The 24079-nt window shown below is 38.2% G+C and overlaps 1 protein-coding gene across 2 annotated transcripts; it reads left to right on the top strand.

Moving 5' to 3' along the window:
* The first annotated feature begins 11141 nt into the window (after positions 1–11141).
* Positions 11142–22412, top strand: DIMT1 (DIM1 rRNA methyltransferase and ribosome maturation factor). Of its 2 annotated transcripts, XM_049623478.1 has the most exons (12): positions 11142–11224; positions 11549–11622; positions 12989–13075; positions 15195–15256; positions 15339–15432; positions 15519–15568; positions 16662–16785; positions 17159–17251; positions 18290–18354; positions 19129–19192; positions 20396–20502; positions 22024–22412. In XM_049623478.1, the coding sequence occupies exons 1-12, from the start codon at positions 11146–11148 to the stop codon at positions 22064–22066; spliced, it is 942 nt and encodes a 313-aa protein (XP_049479435.1). In that variant the 5' UTR covers positions 11142–11145; the 3' UTR covers positions 22067–22412. The 2 variants fall into 2 exon arrangements, with proteins under 2 accessions (XP_049479435.1, XP_049479436.1); XM_049623479.1 differs by lacking the exon at positions 11549–11622 and having other exon boundaries at positions 11143–11224.
* Positions 22413–24079: the final 1667 nt, after the last annotated feature.

Raw genomic sequence — 24079 nt, 5'->3', positions numbered from 1 at the left:
GTTTTCTTACTTTTTTTAAAGTTTTTATTTTTATTTATTTTTTTGAGAGAGAGAGAGAGGAAGACAGAATCCCAAGTAGGCTCCGCACTGTTCAGCAGAGCCGGATCCCAGACTCCCAACTCAGGGACGGTGAACCAAAATCAAGAGTCTAAGGCTCAACAGACTTGAGCCACCTAGGCGCCACCTCTAAGGTTTCCTTAGAAAGAGAAGTTGTAAAGACATGGTTGAGGGTTCATAAACATTAATAATAAAAAATAATAGTAAACATTTACTGAACATTTAGAATGTGCCAGGTACAATTCTAAAATCTTAACATGATCATGTATTTTAATCCTCAAAACAATCTGTGAGGTGCTATTATGCTACTGTTATAGGTGAAGAAACTGAAGCACAGAGAAGTCAGGTAATCTGCCTAAAGTCACACAGCTAGTAAGGGACATTGTTAGGATTTGAATCAATCATAAGACCTACATTACAAGGATGTTCACATTAGGGCTGTTTTTAAAGTAAAAATACAGTACTATCTAAATAACCACCAAGAAAGGAATGCCTAATCATGATACATGCATATATAATAAATTACAAATTGGCCAATATAAATTATGTTGCCATGTTTTTGTTGCATGCTAACACATTCACAATGCATTGGGAAAAGAGTGGTTTACAAAAAATTAGGTTAAGTATAGCCCCATTTTTATATGGGGCCAAAAATAAAATAAATAAATATATGCCAAAATGTTAACAAGGTTTGTCACTAGTTGAATGGTAATGTGGACATGTTTCATTTATTTATTTGTTTTGCTTGATTGTATCTGCTGATTTTACTTAAGGTAATACTTGTCAAGTTTTAAATGTGCATAGAATCACATGGGTCTTGTTAAAATACAGATCCTGATTCAGTTGGTTTGAGGTGAGTCTTCATTTCTAATGAGTTTCCAGTTAATGCCAATGCTACTGGTCCAAAGATCACACAATGAGTAACAAGTTTATTAGGAATATGCAATAAATATGTGTGTGTATGTGTATAAATATACATATGAAACCTAATTTGAATTAAAATGAAGAAATTGCTTTAGAAGAATAGATCTTTTCTGGGGAGCCTGGACAGCTCGGTCAGATAACCATTTGACTTCAGCTCAGGTCATGATCTTGAAGTTTGTGAGTTCGAGTCCTGCACTGGGCTGTCTGCTGTCACCATAGAGCCCCCTCCCCTCCACCCCACCAGCCCTTTCCCTAATCACGCCTTCTCTCAAAAATAAACATTTTTTAAAAATTTTTTAAATTCTACACATATATATATATATGAAATGGGATAATGGATCCTTTGGAAATTTAATAAAAGGTATAACTTAGAAAAATGCACACATACAAATTTTGCCTACAACTCCCGGACTCCCAATAAAATGCACTTGGGAAGTCCTAGCTTCAACTGTTATGAATGTAAAACCTACTCACATACTATGTACAAGAGAAATATGTACACCTAGATAAATAACCTCATATTACTGCATTTCATTGCTATGTCCTTATATTCTCAGATTCTTTAGAGGAAAGGGCAAACAAATAATTAAATCATCATTGGGTCTGTTCAGAATATATTTGAAATATAAATATAAATTCAGTGTTTTCCCCCCTAAATACCTGAGAACTGAAGAGAAAGAAGAAAGTTGAGGAAGCAAATGCTAAAGAAACACTGGCTTACTCACCTCTCAATCTCAAGTAGTTTCCAAGATGCAAATAAGTGTAACAACAATGCAACTCATTTTGCATCAATAATTACAACTAACTACTACCAAATATTTCCTATGTGCCAGTTCTAAGTGTCTTTTAAGTGTCTGACATTGAACTGTAGACATTTCACATAATTTATTTTATTGATTTTCATCCTACCCTATATGGAGAGTATCCTTTTCCTTATTTTACAGATTAGATGATGGGAATTTGTCATTTGTCTAGGTTCAAATTCTGGAGGAACCCAGAATCAAATTTAGATATATGCGTTATAGTTGGTAGGATAAAAGGATATCCACATCCTAATAACCCAAAACTTGTGCATATATTAGTTTTCATGGCAAAAGGTACTTTGCAGATATGGCTAAATTAAGAATCTTGAGATGGAAAGATTATTTTGCATTATCCTGTGGGCCTAATGTAGTCATAATGGTGCTTTATAAGAGGGAGGGAGGAGTGTCAGGGAGAGATGTGACCATGGAAGCAGAGTTGGGAGTGATATGAAGCCATGAGTAAAGGAATACAGGCAGTCTAGAGAAGCTGGAAAAGTCAAAGAAACAGATTCTCCCTTGCAGCCTGTGGAAGAAACTCAGTCCTGCAGAGGATTTCAGACTTCTGACCTTCAGAATTCTAACATAATGAATTTGTGTTGTTTTAAACTAGTTTGTGCCAATTTTTTACAGCAGCAATAGAAAACTACCACATGGGGGCGCCTGGGTGTCTCAGTCAGTTAAGTAGTTAAGCCCCTGACTTTTGGCTCAGGTCGTGATCTCACAGCTAGGCTCCTGAGCTGCAGCCCCACATTGGGCCCTGCACTGACTGCTCAGAGCCTGGAACCTGCTTCAGAGTCTGTGTCTCCCTCGCCCTCTGCCCCTCCCCCGCTCGCACTTTGTCTCTGTCTCTCAAAAATAAACAAACATTAAAAATTTTTAAAAATGGGGCAGCTGGGTGGCTCAGTTGGTTAAGTGTCCACCTTCGGCTCAGGTCACGATCTCACGGTTCGTGGGTGTGAGCCCCATGTCAGACTCTGTGCTGACAGCTTGGAGCCTGGAGCCTGCTTCGGATTCTGGGTCTCCCTCTCTCTCTGCCCCTCACCTGCTCATACTCTGTCTCTGTCTCTCAAATAAACCTTAAAAAAAAAAAATTCAAAAATAAATAAACATTAAAAATTAAAAAAAAAAAAAAAAAAAAAAAATGAGGCGCCCGAGTGGCTCAGTCGGTTAATCGGCATACTTCAGCCCAGGACATGATCTCACAGTTTGTGAGTTCCAGTCCCATATCAGGCTCTGTGTTGACAGCTCGGAGCCTGGAGCCTGCTTCAGATTCTGTTTCCCTCTCTCTCTGCCTCTTCCCTGCTCATGGTCTCTCTCTCTCTCAAAAATAAATAAACATTAAGAAATAAATAAATAAAAATTTAAAAGAAAACTAACACATGTTCCAAGTCATAGGCTTTCCAGTGTGCTACATTTGAGCTAATAATGCAACTTGTGTGAAATTAGGTCTTGGGCAACTCTGTTATTTTAAGATAGCTCTCATTACATGCTTATCAAAAAACTCATCAATGCTAACCAGGTTAGGAAAATAAGTCTTCGGGAAACTAATTGATCTGCCCTTGGTAATAATATTAATATTTGTAGCAGATTCAGTTTTATGAGTTTTTAAAAACTTGAAACAATATAAATGTCTTTTTCTTAATTTTTTTAAGTTTATTTTTTATTTTGAGAGATAGTAAGAGTGGGGGAGGGGCAGAGAGAGAGGGAGACACAGAATATATATAAATATATGTATATATATATTTGACGATCAAAAAAAATAAAATCTTGCCATTTGCAACAATGTGGATGGAACTAGAATGTATTATGCTAAGTGAAATAAGTCACAAATATCATATGATTTCACTCACATGTGGAATTTAAGAAACAAAACAGATGAACATCCAGGGGAAGGGAAGGAAAAATAAAATAAGATAAAGACAGAGATGGAGGCAAACCATAAGAGATTCTTAACTATAGACAACAAACTGAGGTTGCTGGAGGGGTGTTGGGGGGATGGGATAAATGGGTGATGGGCGTTAAAGTCACTTGTTGGGATGAACTTTGGGTGTTACAGGTAAGTCATGAATCACTAAATTCTACTCCTGAAACCATTATTACACTATATATTAACTAACTTGGATCTAAATAAAATTAAACAAAGAAAAATAATAAATAAATTTCTAGTTTGGAAAAGGAAATGTAAGAACATCTTCTACCTATAGTTCTTTTTTCAGTGAAATGGGCATTTTTTTCCTACTGGTAAGAACAAAAACTGATTCAATTGTTTTAGAAAATAATTTGTTGGGGCCCTTAAGTGACTCAGTTGAGCATCTAACCCTTTTTTTTTTTAATGTTTATTTATTTATTTTTTAATTTATTTATTGAGAGAGAGCGAGCACACATGTGGGGGTGGGGAGAGGAGAGGGAGAGAGAATCCCAAGCAGGCTCCATGCTGTCAGCTCAGAGCCTGATGCAGGGCTTGAACTCACAAACCATGAGATCATGGCCTGAACCGAAATCAAGAGGCGGGTGCTCAACTAACTGAGCCACCCAGGCACCCCAAGACTGTTTGACTCTTGATTTTGGCTCAGGTCATAACCCAGGGTTGTGGGATCGAACCCCGCATTGGGCTCCGTGCAGAGCATGGAGCCTGGTTAAGATTCTCTCTCTTCCTCTGTCCCTCTCTCCTGCTCACACGCACTCTCTCTATCTCAAATAAATAATAATAAGAAGAAAGTAATTTGTTAATATATACCCAGAGATTTAAATGTTCATACAGTTTGACAAAATAATTCCATTCGTGGAAATCTGTAATAGGGAAATTATCAAAAGACAGAAAATATTTTTCACGTATGTACTAAAGTGTGCATGACTCTTTTTTTACAACAATGGTATGAGAATGATTTAGTAAACTCTTACACATTCACAAGAGGAAATCTTCCTCAGCATCTTTGGATACTGGTGATCAATACTGTACAACCTGGGAAAGTGCTTTTCATGTTACTATATTTTATCAAAAAATAACAGTAAACTGTATGACTTCAATTATGTTACGTGTTGCTAAAACAACAGAAGAAAGCAGGGAATGTCAAAATGTTCAGAGGTTATCCTAGCATGGAGAGATTATAGGTAAATTTTTCATCTTCTTCCTAGTTTCTGTATCTTCCAAGATTTTTCCAAGTTAAATTTTTGGTTTTGTTATCTTGTTTACAATGTTATTTTGTTATGTTGTTTACAATGTATTTTGTTTATCATGAATCTTAGATCAAATTGTTATTAAAAAATAAAATTGATTTAGATTGTTGAAGTAAAATTATAAAAGTACAAAATTATAAAAATGTAAAAGTATATTAGATTGTTATTAAAAAGTAAAATTGTATTCGAGCGCCTGGGTGGCTCAGTCAGTTAAGTGTCTGACTTTGGCTCAGGTCATGATCTCATGGTTCGTGAGTGAGTTCAAGCCCTGTGTCAGGCTCTGTGCTGACAGCTCAGAGCCTGGGGCCGGCTTTGGATTCTTTGTCTACCTATCTCTGTGCATCTCTCCTGCTTGCGCTCTGTCTCTCAAAAATGAATAAACATTTAAAAAAAAAATTTTTTTTAAGGAAAATTGGATTTAGAATGACTCAGTATCCTTTACTTCCCTGATCTCCCACAAGTGATGAGAGCAAATGACTCGAATGTTCACATTCAGCTGAAACTACAGACCAACGGAGCTCACAGATGCAGGCAGGTGTCCTGTTGTGGGATGGGCACAGGCTTCCACTTCCTCCTCTGCTGCTTACTACCTGAAGGACCCCAAGCAAGTACCTTTAATCTCAGTGAGACTCAGTTTCTTCCTATGTAAAATAGGGTAATCATGCTTGCCCTAACAAACTTCCCAGGGTTTCACTGAAAATTAAATTCTGTGAAAAGCACTTCAAAATCCATAAAACAGAATATAAAAATATATAACTGTAGATCTTAAAATAAAATATATAACAGGCTCTATTATAATTCACAAGTAGAATTCTTAGTACGATAATAATTTATTTTTGTTATATTTGTAAAACTTCAAAAAACTTCATTTTGTAACATGATACATACTATTTTATGGGGAGGATATGAAAAAATTTATCTGACAGACACTTTGGGGAGAAACAATTATTAGATATTAGATATTCAGTGACAATGTTTAGACTCCTGCTGATAATAAACAGAGGCCATAATTGTGTTTCTTAATTACTTTTCTTAATTTAAGATAGCATTTATAATGATCTGAAAAAAAGTTAAGAGTATGTTTATAGAAGAATCTTGCCCATAATATTCAAGGTATATTAACTTCTTTCAGCCAAATTTCATTATACTTTTCTGTTAAGATTTAAACAGCCTAGTAGAAATTAAGACACTAGGTACTTTTTTGAAATTGTCCAGCTTTGTAAGGTATAATTTTATTTACCATTGAGATTTGAATATTGGCACAATAACGTTCATTGTTCTAATGAAATTGAACAATTGATATTATTAGATTTCAATCTGTTTTCTGTCCAAGCGAATTATACTCCTTTTTCATAAGAACACAGTAGATGTTAATGAATGTGTTAAAAGTGTGAAATTCAAACATTCTTAATGTTTTTACTTTTCTCTTTACTTTTTTTTAATGTATATTATTTTTGAGAAAGACAGATTGCAAGTGGGGGAGGAGCACAGAAAGAAAGAGATAGAATCTCCAGGCTCCAAACTGTCTGCACAGAGCCCAAAGTGGGTCTGAAACTCAAGAACTGTGAGATCATGACCTGAATCAAAGCAGGCCGCTTAACTGACTGAGCCACCCTGGCGCTCCTATGACTTTTCAATACATTAAAAGTGTATAAGGAAATATATTTTACACAGGAAAATGCTTACCTTTTATTGTTATTCCTTATTGTATTCCCTGGCACATTTAAAATGTTATCATTTCAGGCATGCTGGTAAACTTAAGTAAGCCTCTTCTACCAAAGCAACTGCGATTATAATTCTTTTTCAACATTTTTAAATTTATCTTTGAGAGAGAGAGAGACACAGCACAAGCAGGGGAGGGGCAGAGAGAGAGACACACAGAATGTGTGCTAAGCTGTCAGCACAGAGCCGGATGTGGGGCTCGAACTCACAAACCACGAGATCATGACCTGAGATGAGGATGGACGCTCAACTAATTGAGCCACCCAGGCGCCTCGATTATAATTCTTTTTCCAGTTATGACACATTATATCAAAAACAAAATAAAATAAAATAAAAATGGCAATGAATCCATTGTGCAACTCCAAATTGAAAAATAAATATTTTTAATTAACAATGGAGATAAACATGAACCAGAAAAGCATAAGATTATATAATTCAAAGCCATTCGTGGCTGCAAAGATAACTCAAATACATTCCAGCATCAATTTCCAATTCTCATTTCTTTAATGCAGCTCATAACCCAGTGTCACACAACTTCCTAGGATTCATGGATCCATGGTGCAACCCATTTTGTCTCACTTCTGAATGCCGCCTTGAAACTAACAGAAAAAAAAAAAGATGATGTCATATGGCCATTTTATTTATGTAATTATGTAATAAGGGGACCCCTGTGCTTATGATGGTAGCCCTCCCCATCCTCTTTCATTTCTGTAGAAATTCCTCAACATACTTTATTTTATTGCAGAAAGCAATAAATCCTTACCTTTGGTGTACATCAGACTTTCCTGGAGGGTTTGTTAAAAATGCATTTGCCAGGGCCCAATCCTATTCTGATCCAGAATGTTCAAGGTGGGGCTTGGAAATGTAAATTTTCATTATGGGCTATATTAGTTTGCTTGGGCTGCCATAGAAAATACCACTAGAAAAGTTGCGGGGCTTAAAGAATAGAAATATAGGGGCACCTGGGTGGCTCAATCGGATGAGGGTCTGACTTCAACTCAGGTCATGATCTTGTGGTGTGAGTTCAAGCTCCACATCGGGCGATGCCATCAGCCTATCAGTGTGGAACCCACTTCTTCGGATCCTCTGTCCCCCTCTCTCCTCCTCCTCCCTTGCACTCTCTCCCTCCCTGCAAAAACAAAAATGTATTTTTCACAGTTCTGGAAGCCAGAAATCCAAGATCAAGGTGTCAGCACGGTTGGTTTCTCCTAAGGCCTCTCTCCTTGGCTTATAGATAGCCACCTTCTCCATGTGCACAGAAGGTCATTTCTCTGTGCACACATGACCCTGGTATCTGTGTATACAGATGTGTATACAAACGTCTGTGTATACAGATGTGTATACAAACGTCCTTTTAAAAGGATACCAGTTGTTGGATTAGGGCCCAGCTTAGTGATCTCACTCCTGCTTGATCATCTCTTTGAAGGTCCTATCTCCAAATATAGATACATTCTGAGGTACGAGAGATTAGGGCTTTAACATATGAATTTTGGGAGGATACAATTCAGCCCATAACATGTGCCCTAGTGTTTCTGATGCAGGTGGTCGAAGATTCATATTTAGACAAACACTAATTTAGACTCTAGGCAAGGTAACTGTGCACAGTCACCTCCGTCCCTTTGTTTTCTGTGGCTTAAAAGATGTAGCCTCTTCTAGGAGGGTCTTGCTATTTTACGCCTAAAAAAATAGCATTTGGCTATCATTTGGTTTTCCATCCTTATGGTCTACCCTATTTACTCTTTAGCAAAAGCAAACGGGGGACTTCCTTTTTGCAGAATCCTAAACTATGAAAAGAGGGATTCCGTCTAGGACACAGACTCACCCATGAGTTTAATGCTAAACCACTTTTTTTTTTTTTCCAACTGGTAGAGCTATCTCCCCACTGCAAAATTTCAAGCTCTCCCTGGCCTATCCATATGAATTCTCCTAGCAAAACCTGCACCCCTCTTTCTTTCTAGCATACCATTGTAGTTACCTTCACAGTATCTCCTACCTTCAAGCTTTCCTCAGTCCTGCAGTTAGTTGTAGCAGAAACGGCCAGAGTGTGAGATGTACTGTGAGTCACTTTTAGATTTGTGCCCGAAGGTCTCTGATCAAATTATCCCCATCATGGGAGTCTCGCCACACCATGCTATATAAAATAACCTCTCCCACACACCCTGTTGATCTTTATCTAGCTCCTCTGCCTTGCTTTTTTCCCCTGCATGTTCATCACCACCTTCAGAATGTCTGTTTTCCCCCCACTAGAGGGTAAGCTCTGCTTTGTTTTGCTCACAGCTGTATCCCCAGAGTGCAGAACAGTAACCCAGGAAAATGAGCATGTCCTTGAGGTGATCTTGCATTTCTTTTGTGAAGTAAAAGGCAGGGCCTTCTGCTGAAAGGGAACTGGGGAGGTGGTAGGCAAGCGGGCCTGAGAAGAATTCAGGTTTGAAGATCTTTTATGGAGAATGGGAAAGGATTAGAGGAAATTCAAAAGCACTGGCTGGGCAGGGTTCAAAACCCAGCTAAAAGTGGAGCCCATGAATATCTCCTACCTATGGTACTGTGTGATGTCCCACAATTCTCACAGCCTAGAGAGGAGGAGAAAATGCAAAATGGTTACTTTGATTCTACCAATACTCCTTGGCGTAACATTTTCGGCCATTTGCAGTAAGCCCCTATTTATGTTTCCTATTAATTCCTCAGCTATACCACGTTTCTTTTTCTCCCTTAAACTCGTTTATATCTTCGCTTTGTGAGTACGGTTTCCTCTGAATTCCCAAATTTCCCCTTGCTAATTTTTGTCTTTCAAGACTCCACTCAAATATTGTATTTTGAAAATGTTCCTCACTGTGCTATGATCATACCTTTTTTTTTACAAATACACAATCTTTGGAATACAGATGCATCTGTCATTTACTGTGTGAACTTGAGCAAGGTATTAATTTTCTTAAAGGTAAGCTTTTTTTTTTTTTTTTTTTTTTAGCTTGTTAGAACAAGTTGGAGAGGAGCAGAGAGAGAGAATCCGCAGCAGGGCAGAGCTGGATTCAGGGCTGTATCCCATTAACCCTGAGATCATGACCTGAGCCTACCGAAATCAAGAGTCAGGCACTTAATCGCCTGGCCCACCCAGGTGCCCCAAGATAATAAACATTTTTATCCTTCATCGTCCTCATCTGTAAAATGGATATAATGATAAGACCTATTTCAGAGACTTGTTTGAAAAGATTAAATAATGTACCCAAAATATCTGGCATGTAATTGAACACCAAATGGTGTTATTATTGTAATAACTTGCATGTCTCCCTCTCTTGACAGAAGGTTCCCTAAAAGCAGAGATCACGTCGCTTTTTATTCCTAATAGTTGACGCAGTACCTGGAATAATGTAGATTCTCCAGAATTGTGTAATAAATTAATCATTAATGAAATGTCATAAGTAGTTGAAGATGCTACTAAGGTTATGAGTTTTTTACTGAATTAGAATAACAGCAAAGAGAGGCCAACGCTGGGGAACGCACACGTGTTAATTTAGCAAGGAAGAGGCAGCGCTGGTAATTCAAACCGTTTCTTCAAGAAAATAGAGTACACACAAAAAAATAAAAAACGTGGCCAAACAGACGTGGACTTTGTACGCATGGAGCTTACAGTCAGATACACCGTACTACAACAATACTCAATCCATACTTATTACATTTACAGCGTTTCGGACTTTCTGCCTCTCGCTCCCAATAGAATAGACTGAGAAGAGCGGTTTCCTGTATAAACTTTGAATCTCCAGCACCCAGTAGAGTTTAATAGTTGGAGCCCGATAAACATTTAGGTAATTAATGAATGGCACAAAAAGGGAGCAAAGCAACTAGACGCCGTAGCTCAACAAGAGATTTGTTAACATTCTCGGAGCTCCCCTCCACAACCCAAGAGGCGAACTCGCTCGCCCCAAGAGCAAGCTCCTTAAGCCGAGATCTTAGGTTTCCCACTCCAGAATTTGCTGGGAAACAGGAGGGAGGTGCATGACGGAAAGACACCTTTTTTGGATTTCAGGGATCCAGGACCTGGCTTGAGGGAAACATCCACAATCCTAAAGGCCTCACGTAATTTAAACCTCCTCCACAACATGGAGATCACCACCCCAAAACTTACTTGACCAACTCCGCGCAGTTAGGCGAGAGACCCGCTTCGATTCTAAACTAGCCAATCCTAACTGCCAGAATCGGCGGCGCGGTGTCTTCTGGGATCTGTAGTTTCTCGAGTTTAGGATTTCCGCCTGCTCATGACTACAATTCCCGGCGACCACTGGGCTCAAGGTCATTCCCCTTTCTTGGGGCGGGGCCCAGGGCGAACAGGGGCCGGGCCCTCCCCCATCCCCCACGTGGCGGGGAGTGGTCCAGGCACTCCTAGGGTGGCAAGTTCCCACGTGTAGTACGGGGTAGCCGGCTTTGGTCCTCTCTGATCTGCAAGGCCTGTAGGTCCGCGCCCGTGGTGATGCCAAAGATCAAGCCGGGGACGAGCGGCCGCCGCCGCGATCGACTTAAACAGAGCCGGGAGCTGAAGAGCGCCGGAGGTGGGGACAGCCGGGAAGGGGCTATGCTCAGGTCCGATCACCGGGCAAGACATAGTCGGGGGCGCGGGCCCTGATCTGGGCCGGGACTGTGAGGCCGGTGGCGCGGCGCTCTTGGATCGACGGCCGCAGGCCTTGCGCAGCCTCTGGCTTCCTTTCCTGCAGAAGGGGTGGACTTGAACAGGGTGTCACCTAGGCTCCTAGCATGACGTTTGGTGCCTCTGGTTGGCGCAGACACCTTCCCCCACCCACCCTGCATTCTTCTCTAGGACGGTCTAATGTCTACTTTTCGTCGGGAAATTAAGGCTCTTCCGTGTTTTCTTCCAGGACTCATGTTCAACACGGGGATTGGGCAACATATTTTGAAAAATCCTCTCATTGTTAACAGTATTATCGATAAGGTGGGTGTGGAAGAGGAAAATGAGAGTTGTGGGCTTATTGATTTTGTTCTTAGGAATACTAAAGCGCATAGAGGATGTCTGTCACAAAACAATTGTTCTGTAAATACTTGTGGAATGAATCGAAGAACTGTCTAGGATTCACAGACTGTCTTTGGCATGATTTGCTTTGTTCTGTAGGTCTGGGTTTCTCCTGCCTCCAAATTCTTTCTGTAGATTATTTACCTCATAGGTAGACATATGGACTTGTTCAGTTCCACATTAGTATTATTACTCTATGCCTAATCACTTTTTATAGACACCGTCTATCAATTTTTGTTTACTCCAGAGCCTAAAAAGATGTTTTAATGACAGCTTGGGAAGTTTTTTTTCCCCCAAAGAACCTTATATGGTACAATCCAGTGCCTCCTTTATGAGTTATGGATGTTCTCTTACTATTCTGGATGATTGAGTACTAGAACATGAAATTTATGTGGTACAGGATATTTTCACGGTTACAAAGGAAGCATCCTAGAGCTGTAGAGAGAGCATTATGTATTTAGAGAATCTCATCTTGACTTAGTGTCATTTGCAAAACGAAGGCCTAATGTTTTAACCTTTTTGGCTCATGGATTTCCTTTGAGCGTCTGATGAAAGGTGTGTACCCAGGACACTGCAGCTTTGTACATACAAACACCCAGGTTTGTGTACAATTTCTAAGTATTCCTATCCCTGAAACTATACTGAGTTGAAAATTGAGAAATGCTGGTACAACATGCTACAATTCTCAGGCGAGCTCTTCATATATAGTCCTTTCTTGTTTGAACGTGCTGATAGTGACAGAGTTGGTGAAAAGATGCTGTTGGAATCATTTGTAAGATAGCAAACAGAAAGCCATTCCCAGAAAGAATAGCTATTCCTGCTTTTCTGATTCCTAACTGTTTTCTGACTCCTAACTGCCCCAACTTAAAACAGGTGATAGAGGGGCACCTGGGTGACTCAGTCAGTTAAGCATCCAACTTCAGCTCAAGTCATGATCACACAGTTCATGGGTTCGAGCCCCGCATCGGGCTCTGTGCTGACAGAGCCTGGAGCCTGCTTTGGATTCTGTCTCTCTCTCTCTCTCTCTCTCTCTCACTGCTCCTCCCCTGCTTGTGCTCTCTGTCTCTCAAAAATGAATAAACATTAAAAAAAAAACAACAGGTGATAGATTTCCACTTGCACCTAACGTTAAAGAGAAAATTTTGTTAAGCACATAGATCATGAAGGACTCATAACAGTGGATCAGAATAAGATCTCTTAACCATATGCTTTTAAGCAAAGATAGGTATAAATTAAATGATGTGTTCATATGTGCTAGTAAAGCTAACGTGGTCGTGCTTGCTCGCAGGCTGCCTTAAGACCAACTGATGTGGTGCTGGAAGTTGGACCTGGAACTGGCAATATGACTGTAAAGTTGCTAGAAAAGGCAAAAAAGGTAAAAAGGGAATTTTGTGTTTTGGTATCAGAAATCATTATGTCGGCAAGCTCACCTGGTTTACAAATAGAAATCTATTTTTAATTAATTGCTGTTATTTTAACAGCAACCCTTGATCCTTTGCTAAAAGCTTTATCTTTAAAAATATGGGCAACGGGCGCCTGGGTAGTTCAGTCAGTTAAGCATCCAATTCTTGATATCCACTGAGGTCATGATCTTGTGGTTCGTGAGATCGCACATTGGGCTCTGCACTGATAATGTGGGACCTACATGGGATTCTCTCTTTCCCTCTCTCTCTGCCCCTACCTTGCTCAGTCTCTCTCAAAATTAATTAATTAAAAAATACATATGCAGGATGTAGGCAAGATGAGTGAAAGTGGTCAAAAGATACAAACTTCCAGGTATAAAAAGAGTAAGTCCTAGAAATGGAATGTACAGCAGGTCACTATAATTAATAACATGCATTGTATATATAATATATATATATATAAATGTTTTTAATATTTAATTTTGAGAGAGAGAGACTGAGTGTGAGCAGGGGAGGGGCAGAGAGAGAGGGAGGCACAGAATCTGAAGCAGGCTTCAGGCCCTGAGCTGTCAGCACAGAGCCCAGTGCAGGGCTTGAAATCATGAACTGTGAGATCATGACCTGAGCCAAAGTTGGACGCTCAACCGACTGAGTCACTCAGGTGCCCATATATATATATATATACGTGTATATATATATATACACACACATATATATATGTGTGTGTGTGTGTGTGTGTATAATGTTTGTTTGTTTATTTATTTATTTATTTTGAGAGAAAGAGAGTGCACAGGGGAGGGTCAGAGAGAGGGAGAGAGAGAGAGAATGAATCCCAAGCAGGCTCTGCACTGTCAGCACAGAGGTCAGCATGGGGCTCCAACTCACCAACCAGGAGATCCTGACCTGATCTGAAATCAAGAGTCAGACACTTAACTGACTAAGCCACCCAGGCGCTCCTTTTGTTGTATGTATATTTTAAAGTCACTAAGAGAGTAGATCTTTTTTTTTTTCTTAATTGTTTTCTTTAACATTTATTCATTTTTGGGAGAGACAAGAGCACAAGTGAGGGAGGGGTGGAGAGAGAGGGAGACACAGAATCGAAAACAGGCTCCAGGCTCTGAGCTGTCAGCACAAAGTCCGATGCAGGGCTCAAACCCATGAATAGTGAGATCGTGACCTGAGCCGAAGTCAGACGCTACATCGACTGAACCATCCAGGTACCCCAAAGAGAGTAGATCTTAAAAGTTCTCATTACAAGACAAAATTTTAACTGTGTGTGTGGTAATGGATGCTAACTAGACTTTTTCAAAATATATACATACTGTGCAATATAAATATAGGCTATGCTATACACCTGAAATTAATAGAATGTTATATGTCAACCATATCTCAATTTAAAAAAATGGATTACAAAAAAAAGTATGGGATAGATCAGTCAGGAAAATAGAACCCATGTTAGATATTTCAATACAGGGTATTTAATAGAGGGAATTAGTTACAAAGTTGTTAGGTGACTAAAAGAATAAAATGGAAACACTGAAGTAACCCAAAAATAATAATTACAAAGAGTAGCTACCGCCTCTAGGCTCCAGGGGACAAAGCAAGGAGGCTGGAGTATTGGGTGCTAGAGGAGCAGATCTGAAGAGCTGAAGCATGAGTCTCTGAGATTGGGATACTGCCTGGCTGCTGCTGGTACCTTCTGTGTCTCAGTTTCCAATTAAATGCATCCAAAATTTCAAAGTGGGGTTAAGGGAACCAGTACACATTAGTGAAATACCCACAGGCCAGCAACAGCCAGAGAGTTACTATCCAGAGGCCTCAAGGGCACAAGGAGGGAACTGTGTTACCAGAGCCCAGTAAGAAGGGGAGCCGTTGAACAGGTGCCACTCAGAGTCTACTTATCTCAATGGTGGGGGTTTTTTTGTTTGAAATAGTAGAGTATAAATGAAGGAATATTAATGGTAGAATGGGGAAAAAAATTTAATTCCTCTTAATCATGTAAGAGTTATGACTGAGATAACAAGATTTACGCTCCATAATTTACCCCCAAATACCGTTTTTTGTTTTGTGTTGTGTTGTTTTTTAACATAGGTAATTGCCTGTGAACTTGACCCAAGACTAGTAGCTGAACTTCACAAAAGAGTTCAGGGCACGTGAGTATGCAAGTTAGAATTAGAGTGCATTTCAATCTTGTGAAACACTATCTTTTTTAATTGCTTTTTTCCTTATTATTAGGCCTCTGGCCAGCAAACTTCAAGTACTGGTGGGTGATGTGTTGAAAACAGATTTGCCATTCTTTGATGCCTGTGTGGCAAATTTGCCATATCAGGTATGTGTCCAAATTGTTGGGAACATTATACAAACATACTTCTGTGGTGTGTCTTTCTCAGAAGTAACTCGTGAACTCTCTTACAGATCTCTTCCCCCTTTGTCTTCAAGCTGTTGCTGCACCGACCTTTTTTCAGGTTTGTGACAAAAGACCAAAATTACCGCCATATCTTGGGCCAAAGATGAAACACAGCCAAAGATGAAAGTCAATTCAATTAAAAAACTGTTGGAGAATCAAGAATGTGTTCTGTAGAAAGTATCTATTTGTATGGAGGTCTTTGTTTCCTTTTTATTCAGTTGACATAGTTATTTGGGGGAGGTGTGGTATAAATCCCGCTTCTGAGACCAGGCAGCCCTTCCCTGTTTTCTAATACTCTTTCCATTAGTCCAGGTCAGACTTCTTTTATTACCTTATGTCTAGACAATTGCAGTGGTCTCCTAACTGGTCTCTAGCACGATATGTAACAGGGGTTTTCAAATTCCAAGTCAAAAACCTTTTAGTAGTTTAAATTTCTTGAGTCATGACTGTCATTTTTTAAATCACATGGCATAGAGTATATCAGAGAGCATGCATTGCATGTGGCCCAGGTGATTATAATTTTATGAAACTTTTGCTTGAGTTACATAAAAACACATATAATACAGATAGTTGTGGCATGGCCTGCAATGTCAAAGGTATTTCCTGGTCTGATTCATTGTCAAAAAAATTTGAAAGTCAAAGCCCAGCTTTGAAGGTGCTCTTCTCCAGTTCAAGAGCCTCCGAAAAGCCTCCCCATTGCTTGCCGAATAAAAAGCCCACGTTCCTTACCTGTTATATCCGGAGGACGCCAACGTCACAATCTGTCTCTCCTGCCTCTCCTTCCATAAGGGTGTTTGCTACCCTATAAATACCACTGGGCTCCTGAGCCAATTTTGTTAGTTTGGGTTTTGTTTTCTTAGCAAGGGTAATGGACTCGGGCTTATCTGAAATACTTTCTCATCTGATCGCCGAGGGCTTACATACGCAAGGATTGAAGGTGCAGCCATTATAAAAAGAAAAGCCAGATGGATCATTTTATGGTAATAAAGCTAAATCTGAAACTGTTCTGCCTTCTCAGCAGCTGAATGAATTCTCATTAACCACAGATCTTGCACTGCTATTTCCCACCTAAGACAATTAATTGAAGTTAAGATACGTTTACAGTTAAAAGTGACCATTTTCCTTACTCTTTTCTACTACTGTCTCTTCAGATGTGCTGTACTTATGTTTCAAAGAGAATTTGCTCTCCGACTAGTTGCAAAGCCTGGAGATAAATTATACTGCAGACTATCTATCAATACACAGCTGTTAGCACGTGTGGACCATCTGATGAAAGTAAGTGACTGTTAGTGAAATAATATGGCTTACCTCATTCTTGAGCATCTAGTTGTGCCTTCTGTGAGGAAAGCATATTTAATCACTAATTTAAAACTGTATTTGAAAAAAAAGGAGGGAGGTGCCTGGCTGCCTCAGTTGGTTGAGTGTCTGGCTCTTGATTTCGGCTCAGGTCATGGTCCCTGGGTCATGAGATTGAGCTCTGCATCAAGCTCCGTGCTGAGAGTGGAGCCTGCTTAAGCCTCTCTCCCTCTCCCTCTCCCCCTTCCTTGCTCCTGTGGGTGCATGCACATGCGCTCTCTCGCTCTCAAAAAAAACAAAAACAAAAAAAACAAGCAGTTTTTGAGAGGATTCCTTATTTTCTGATTAATAGGTTGGAAAGAACAATTTCAGGCCACCACCAAAGGTGGAATCCAGTGTCGTAAGAATAGAACCCAAGAATCCACCACCACCTATCAATTTTCAGGTGAGATTAAAATACTAGGTCATTCAATAAAGTTGGAAAAAAGACCAAGCTGGGAGATGTGGGTCTCTAGCAGCAGAAAATATTGAGTCAACCTAAATGTCCAAGCAGGAAAATGCTAATTATGACATTTGTGTAATTGAGTAGATGGAATAATTGGATGTAAGATCATTGTGAAAAGCACAAAAAAGCGTGGAAAATGTTTGCAAAAAGTGCAGATTAGAATGCTATTGCAGGGGTGCCTGCCTGGTGGCTCAGTTAAGCCCCTGGCTCTTCATCTCGGATCAGGTCATGGTCTCATGGTTCATGGGATTGAGCCCCATCCTAGGCTCTGCATTGACAACTTGGAGCCTGCTTGGGATTCTCTCTCCCTGTCTCTCTGCTGCCCCTCTCCTGCACGTTCTCTGCCTTTCAGAAAAAAAAAAATAGAATGCCAGTGCATAATTGCATTATGCATACATAATTGCATGGAAAACCTGTATCTATTCGACTTATTCAAATAAAAATTTGAATAAACAAGATAGAAAACAAGATAAAATAAAAATAGTTGGATTTGAGTAATCTTCTGGGTAGCAGTTTTTAATCAAAATTCATGTTTCTGCAATTAAGTAGTTAGATCACTGGATGTAAAACCATACTGCGGTCGGCTTGGATAAAAACATGATTTCTTGTGTGGTCAGTAACCAGTGGTAAATGGACTGGTTAGTTACCTCTTCTGGGTCGTTTAGGGATGTTGCATAGGCTATATTCTAAATCCTATTTGGAATTATGTTTTTTGAAAATGGTACTTTGATTTTAATAAATGTCACATTCTTTATTCAGATGTGGAATAATTTTTTATTTTTAAAATTGAGGATAAAATATTCAGTGAAGTGCACAAAAGTGCAAAAATCAAGTACATATCTTATTTTACACATGTCAATTAGATCAAAATACAGAACTTCAGAAGGTTCTTTTCAGTTTTATATATTAAAAGACAATACCTAGAAGACATAGGCAAGGTTTGATATTTTATAACAAATGATCCATTTTCTGTTTCAGGAATGGGATGGCCTAGTAAGGATCACCTTTGTTAGGAAGAACAAGACACTGTCTGCGGCATTTAAGTGAGAATTTTTCTCATTTATGATATATGAAGGACTATTGCTGTAAAAACTAAGTATTAGAATTTGGTAACAGATACCTGAACAGATATCCTAAAGTGTAAAGATTATCCGTGTCCAGATATACTTTACCTTTTACACTAACTTGGTACTCTGGGAGGCAGGAAAATTTAACAAAGAACGTTCCTAGGAATTTGGAATTAGATCAGGTTTTTTGGCAAAACGGAAAAAAAAAAAAAAAAACCAAAAACTGACCACACATCTGTCTCATTTTTCCTTGGAAAAATGGGGTAGTGGGTCCTTTCCACACCTATGAAAAATTGATGCAATTTTATTAACTTGGAAAAAATTCTGTAAGAGCAATTTGAGGCCTAAAGGAAAAAAAGAGGTTCTGAAAGCTGTAATTTCACTCTTTTTTTCTTTTTGAGGTGATGTTTTGTGGAGAGTCTAGAACTCCTTTAAGAATTTCAAAAAGGGGCCCCTGGGTGGCTCAATTAGCCATCCAACTCCTGATTGCAGCTCTGGTCGTGACCTCATGGTTCATGAGATCTAGCTCAGCATCGGGCTGCCACTGACCGCATGGGACCTACTTGGGAAACTTTACCTTTTAAATATAACCAGTTTGTGGTTGTTTCACAAGTTTAAATATTAACACCTTTTTTAGTCCCTTAATTTTACCATGTGGAACATAGATTTAAATTTATAATAAACTGAAAGGAAATTATTTATAATCTCTGATTTTGGAGTAATAGTGATATCACTTCCTTTATATTATAGGTCAAGTGCAGTGCAACAGCTTTTGGAAAAAAACTACAGAATTCACTGTTCGGTCCATAATATTGTAAGCAAAAAAAGTTTCTGTGGTCTCTTCGGTTTCGATTTGCTGTGTTTCAAAATGCCCCTCTACTTCTTACTCCTTTTCATCGCTAGCTTACTAATTTTGCACATTCCATGCGATCCTTAAAAGTGATATTAAACTAACACAACCTTAATATTGAACCCTAATGTCAGTATTGCAGTATATTCTTGGACCAGAGCTGAGCAGCCTGGATTACACCACTAAGCTTAACTGTACAGTTGTTCTTAGACATAAAAAGAGATTCAGTTGACTCGTAATTTTATTAAAGCTTTAGGCATGTGTAGTTTGCTTGGCTCAAATTATGTACCATTTGCTATACTCTGAATTGTGATCATTCCTTGTTTGTTGCTCACATAGCAATTCCAGATTTAAAGTTACCATTCTGTGACTTTTTTTTTAAATCCATTGGCATAATTAGAATAAAGTATAGGCTGAGTAGATTTTTGGTTATGAGCCTCTTTATCATTATCTGTGCAGCATTTTCTTTAACCAATGTTGTATGTGGGTAAGCCCACCTACACATAACTATATAGTAATTATGTGATGTTTGATAATTTTTTAATTCAAATTAATTAAACAGCAGAAAGATAAAACCAAATTTCCATTGTATTTTTGGACTCAGATCTTTTATATAGCTTAATATATTGCTACCTTCAGTTTCTCTTCTTATGGACAAAGTCATAAAACATCTGCCTGGGTAGGAAAACATTAAACTGGGTTAAGAAAAATATTTGGAGAAAAAAATGTGTGGTATGAAATATTTAATATTCTCAAAGGTTGGAGGTTATCTCTTTGAGAAAATTTGGCTGGTAAAATTAAATTTGTGCCAAGAAAATGTGAGATTATTTTTAAAGGAATAACATCTGCTTTAAAATTTAGTTTGTAGCTTGATTTATTTTGTGACATAAAGTACCTTAATCCTGAAACTGACCATCCAGAATTTTTAAGAAAAGGGGGAGTATACATGAGTAACTCATTCAGTTTTCTGAGTATCTGGTATGCACTGAAGAACCACCGCATAACTGGTGGTCCGAGTCTTATTAACTGTACAAATAGGCTTTTCAAACTGTCGTAAGCAGATAAGGGTGACTATTTTATCAGTTACTGAGCTAAACAAACAAAAAAGAGTCAACGTGACTTCATTAAAGATATGTTGTTCATTTATTCTGAATCTTATATTGATAGATAATACCAGAAGATTTCAGCATAGCAGATAAAATACAGCAAATCCTAACCAGCACAGGTTTTAGTGACAAGCGGGCCCGTTCCATGGACATAGATGACTTTATCAGGTAATTACATTTTTCTTTTTTCCTAAGGTGTTTACATTTCTTTACTGTGACACCCTCAGATTAGAGATTTAAAGGCTTTTAAGCGGTATAAGGTGCTACCTGGAGTTATTGCATAGCACTTCCATGGCATGGAATAGTATTTGGTGTAGAAGATGGAGGCTAGTTAGTTGCAGCAGAATGAACATTTTAAGAACAGTAATAAAGAACAGTCCGAGCCTGGAGATAGCCTCTGTGTCAACATGTGTTGTGGTGTGTGTGCTCCTCCCCTTCAGCCTCTTCCCCCAACTCCCATTCATAGTTCATCTTAATGTGTGTCTTCATAGTAGCCTGGAAGGTAGAAGAAGCATAATGGATATAGTCGCATCTCATTCTTTTTCTCTGATGGGAATAGCTATTGTTAAAACAGATCCTACACATGAAATAATGCCAGTTTACAATCATACCTGGTTTTCATTTCTAACCAACCGGTTTAATAAAATAGTTACTTGTTTTGTAGACGGAGGCAAGTTCTACACACCTAAAATAAAAGAAGGGTGTCATAATTATCTGGGCAATGCAGACAAAACTTTGTTTTCCTTAAACAAGTAAGTGGTATGAAAGCAAAATAAGGCTTCAGGTACCCAGGTAGTTATTAACCTATACTCACAGTTTTCAATCACTAAAACTGATTTCCTAACTAATAAACCATCACTTACTGCACAGTTTTTGCCTATTTTAGCCGATTCATATTTAAAATTTCCATGTTCTAGGAGGTGAATAAAAAATGAGGATAGATTGTTACCAAAGGAATTGGTTTGACTTTTCTGAGCTGGAAACAGTTCTATTATAACTAAGACAAATGGGGTTTATATTTTACATCGACAGGCTAGCAGAACTACTGAGTCTTTATCAGGGGTTAGTCATAGGAGTTGAAATTATTCATAAGAACCGATCTTCCATTTTCAGACATTCGAATCCATCTTGAACTGTCACCATCCTGAAAATAATCTCAGGTCTAAAGAAATATTTCATCTTATTTTCTTTCATTCTCACCAAATTTCTTCAAGGTTATTAAGCATATGCAGTTTGCTAACTAGGATCCAATAAATACATTGGTATCCAGAGAAAAGCAATGTGTCAGTACTTAATTTGAGCCTTAGTAATAGTGAGCCCAGAGAGGAAAAATGGACATGGATGATTAGCCATTCATCTCTCTTCAGTCTCCAGTTCCAAATAGCTTCACAAGTGCCAGTGAGCTCTTATGCCTGGATAGTGGAGGTCTAAGATAATTTGGTTAAATTCACCATGACTTAAGACATACAGGCTGTGACAAAAGAGGCACCAAAATGATGTGATTTTTAACCAATATACATCTTAGAAATTTAATTGAAGAATAAAGTTTCTTTAATGACTGGTGTTAGGAGTGGGTGGGTTTCAGAGGTTTGATGTGTTTGTTTTAGAATTCATGGTACAGGAACTATGCATTGTTATAGGTTATAAATTATCTTTTCAATACCATCTCATTTTGGTTTCTTTTTTCAGATTGCTACATGGATTCAACGCAGAAGGTATACATTTTTCTTAGGTATCTGGAAAAGAGAATTTTCAAGCCCAAGAAAAAGAAACCGCAATTATACATATCTAACAGAGAAGATAAACTATGCTTTTGCTCCACTGGAACACTATGTGCTTGACTAGTTTTGATTTAATACTACCACTGTCACCATTTATTACTCTGAAGTTTTATGGTAGTAAGTCAATTCTAAGTACCCAAGTTTTTTTTTGGTTTTTTTTTTTTTTTTTTTTTGGTTTTGGTGTTTTTAATATTTAACATAGGGCAGGGTCCAGTCTCTACACGGTAATCTTTAAGAGCCGCAGGCACGCACAACTTTACACTTAAACTTATTTCTAACAGTTTATTGTATAAAGATGTTACTCTTCTATTTTCTATGTTATATATTACCATGAGGGCCTCTGTAGGCCTTTGTCCCTCAAACAGTCAGACAGTTAACATATGCTTAACTCAAGTTACATATTCCCCGTATGATTTCTTTTTATTCATGTGCACAATAAAACACTTGTTTCTTATTTTGCTTCTCTCATTTTTTCTGTTCATCTTATACACCTTCTATCTCTGCCCACACCTTTAAGCTGTCCTGTAGCATCATAAGCTACTTCACAGTTCTGGATAAGCGTTGAGTCTGCTACTGCCACCGTGTGGTGGTGCCGGGCACATTACTTCCAGGCATGATTTCGTCAACTGTGATAACAGGACGCTCAACTAGGATGAAATCAACTATAAGATAGTATGGTTTTTTTCTTGGGGAAAGCCACTGGTTTAACGAAATTCTAAAGGTTTTTATAAATCAAAACTGGCTATGAGGTTAAAATTCCGCCCTTCAACTTACTTAAAACAAAAAAAATCTTAACCAGCCATTTTCCCAGAACTACAGGCTCCCAGTATTCACATGACTTACGGAAAATTAAAAGTTCCAGTACCTTTTCACATACTGTTCTAAGCTATTTTTAAAATGTTTTTGTTTTAAAATGTCAGGTTGAGAATTTTAATAGATACCATAAACAAGTCTTAATTAGCTACTATGTTTAAATCATTATTAATGTCCTGTAATAATTACAGTAGCTGATAATTTATATGAGGAAATTAACAAAAATATCTTAATAATTGGCTTTTTAAAAACCTAACTTAATAGAAAGATTGCTTCCAAATTATTTTAACAAAGGTACACTGAGTAAACCTAGAAGGGAAGTTGTTTGCCTCAACAGATTTTTTTGGAAATCTGGATTCAGAGTGATATAGTAAAACATTCCTATATAAATGCTTTTTAATAGGAATATCAGCTTTCAAGAAGTCTGAGAAAGTCAAGAATGTTTAATCCAGATCCAAAAAATTTTTCTTTAAATAATACTGCATCAAGCCACTTTTGTTACATAAATATTAAATATACCTCAAGAGCAGGGTTTTATTATCACAAAACTACTTACTTTGCAAAATTCATTTGTACCATCTCTATCCTTACAGGAAAATTTTAAGAATTAATTCAGCTTTCCCTCTTACTTCCTCTTCCCTCATGAACTGACTTTTAGTCCCTTTTCTGACCTTCAGTTTTCCCTATCTGTAAAACTGAAGGATTGGATTATGACCACCAACATCTTTTCCGGTATCAATTTTCTATAGACCTTGATCACTTATCAGAATGAAGCCATTATAGTATAAGGCAACATATTTGAACATAAGGAGACCTTCCAGAGATCGTACCCATCTTAATTAATAAATTAAGATGAATCTGCTGTGCTTTAAAATGAGCAAGTTCACATCTCTATTGTCCTCTGAAGTTTGGTTAGCCTCAAAAACTACCTTTTTAAGCAGCTGCTGCAAGGTCCACAGTAACTGCTCCATTCTTTCTCTTCTCTTTGAAAAAACACAAATAGAACGTTATCTTACAACTGCAAGAAAACCTGAGTCCCTTCCAAAACAAAAGTGATTGTTCTGAAGTAAATTATCTCTAAAACTCATTCCATAGATATCATTTATTAATAAGCACATTGTGAAAATCTACATTTGTTCTAGATTTCAAGT

This window comes from Panthera uncia, unplaced genomic scaffold (assembly GCF_023721935.1).
Source record: "Panthera uncia isolate 11264 unplaced genomic scaffold, Puncia_PCG_1.0 HiC_scaffold_160, whole genome shotgun sequence".
In the NCBI taxonomy this organism is placed as follows: domain Eukaryota; kingdom Metazoa; phylum Chordata; class Mammalia; order Carnivora; family Felidae; genus Panthera; species Panthera uncia.
This window is presented reverse-complemented; position numbering and strand designations above follow the sequence as displayed.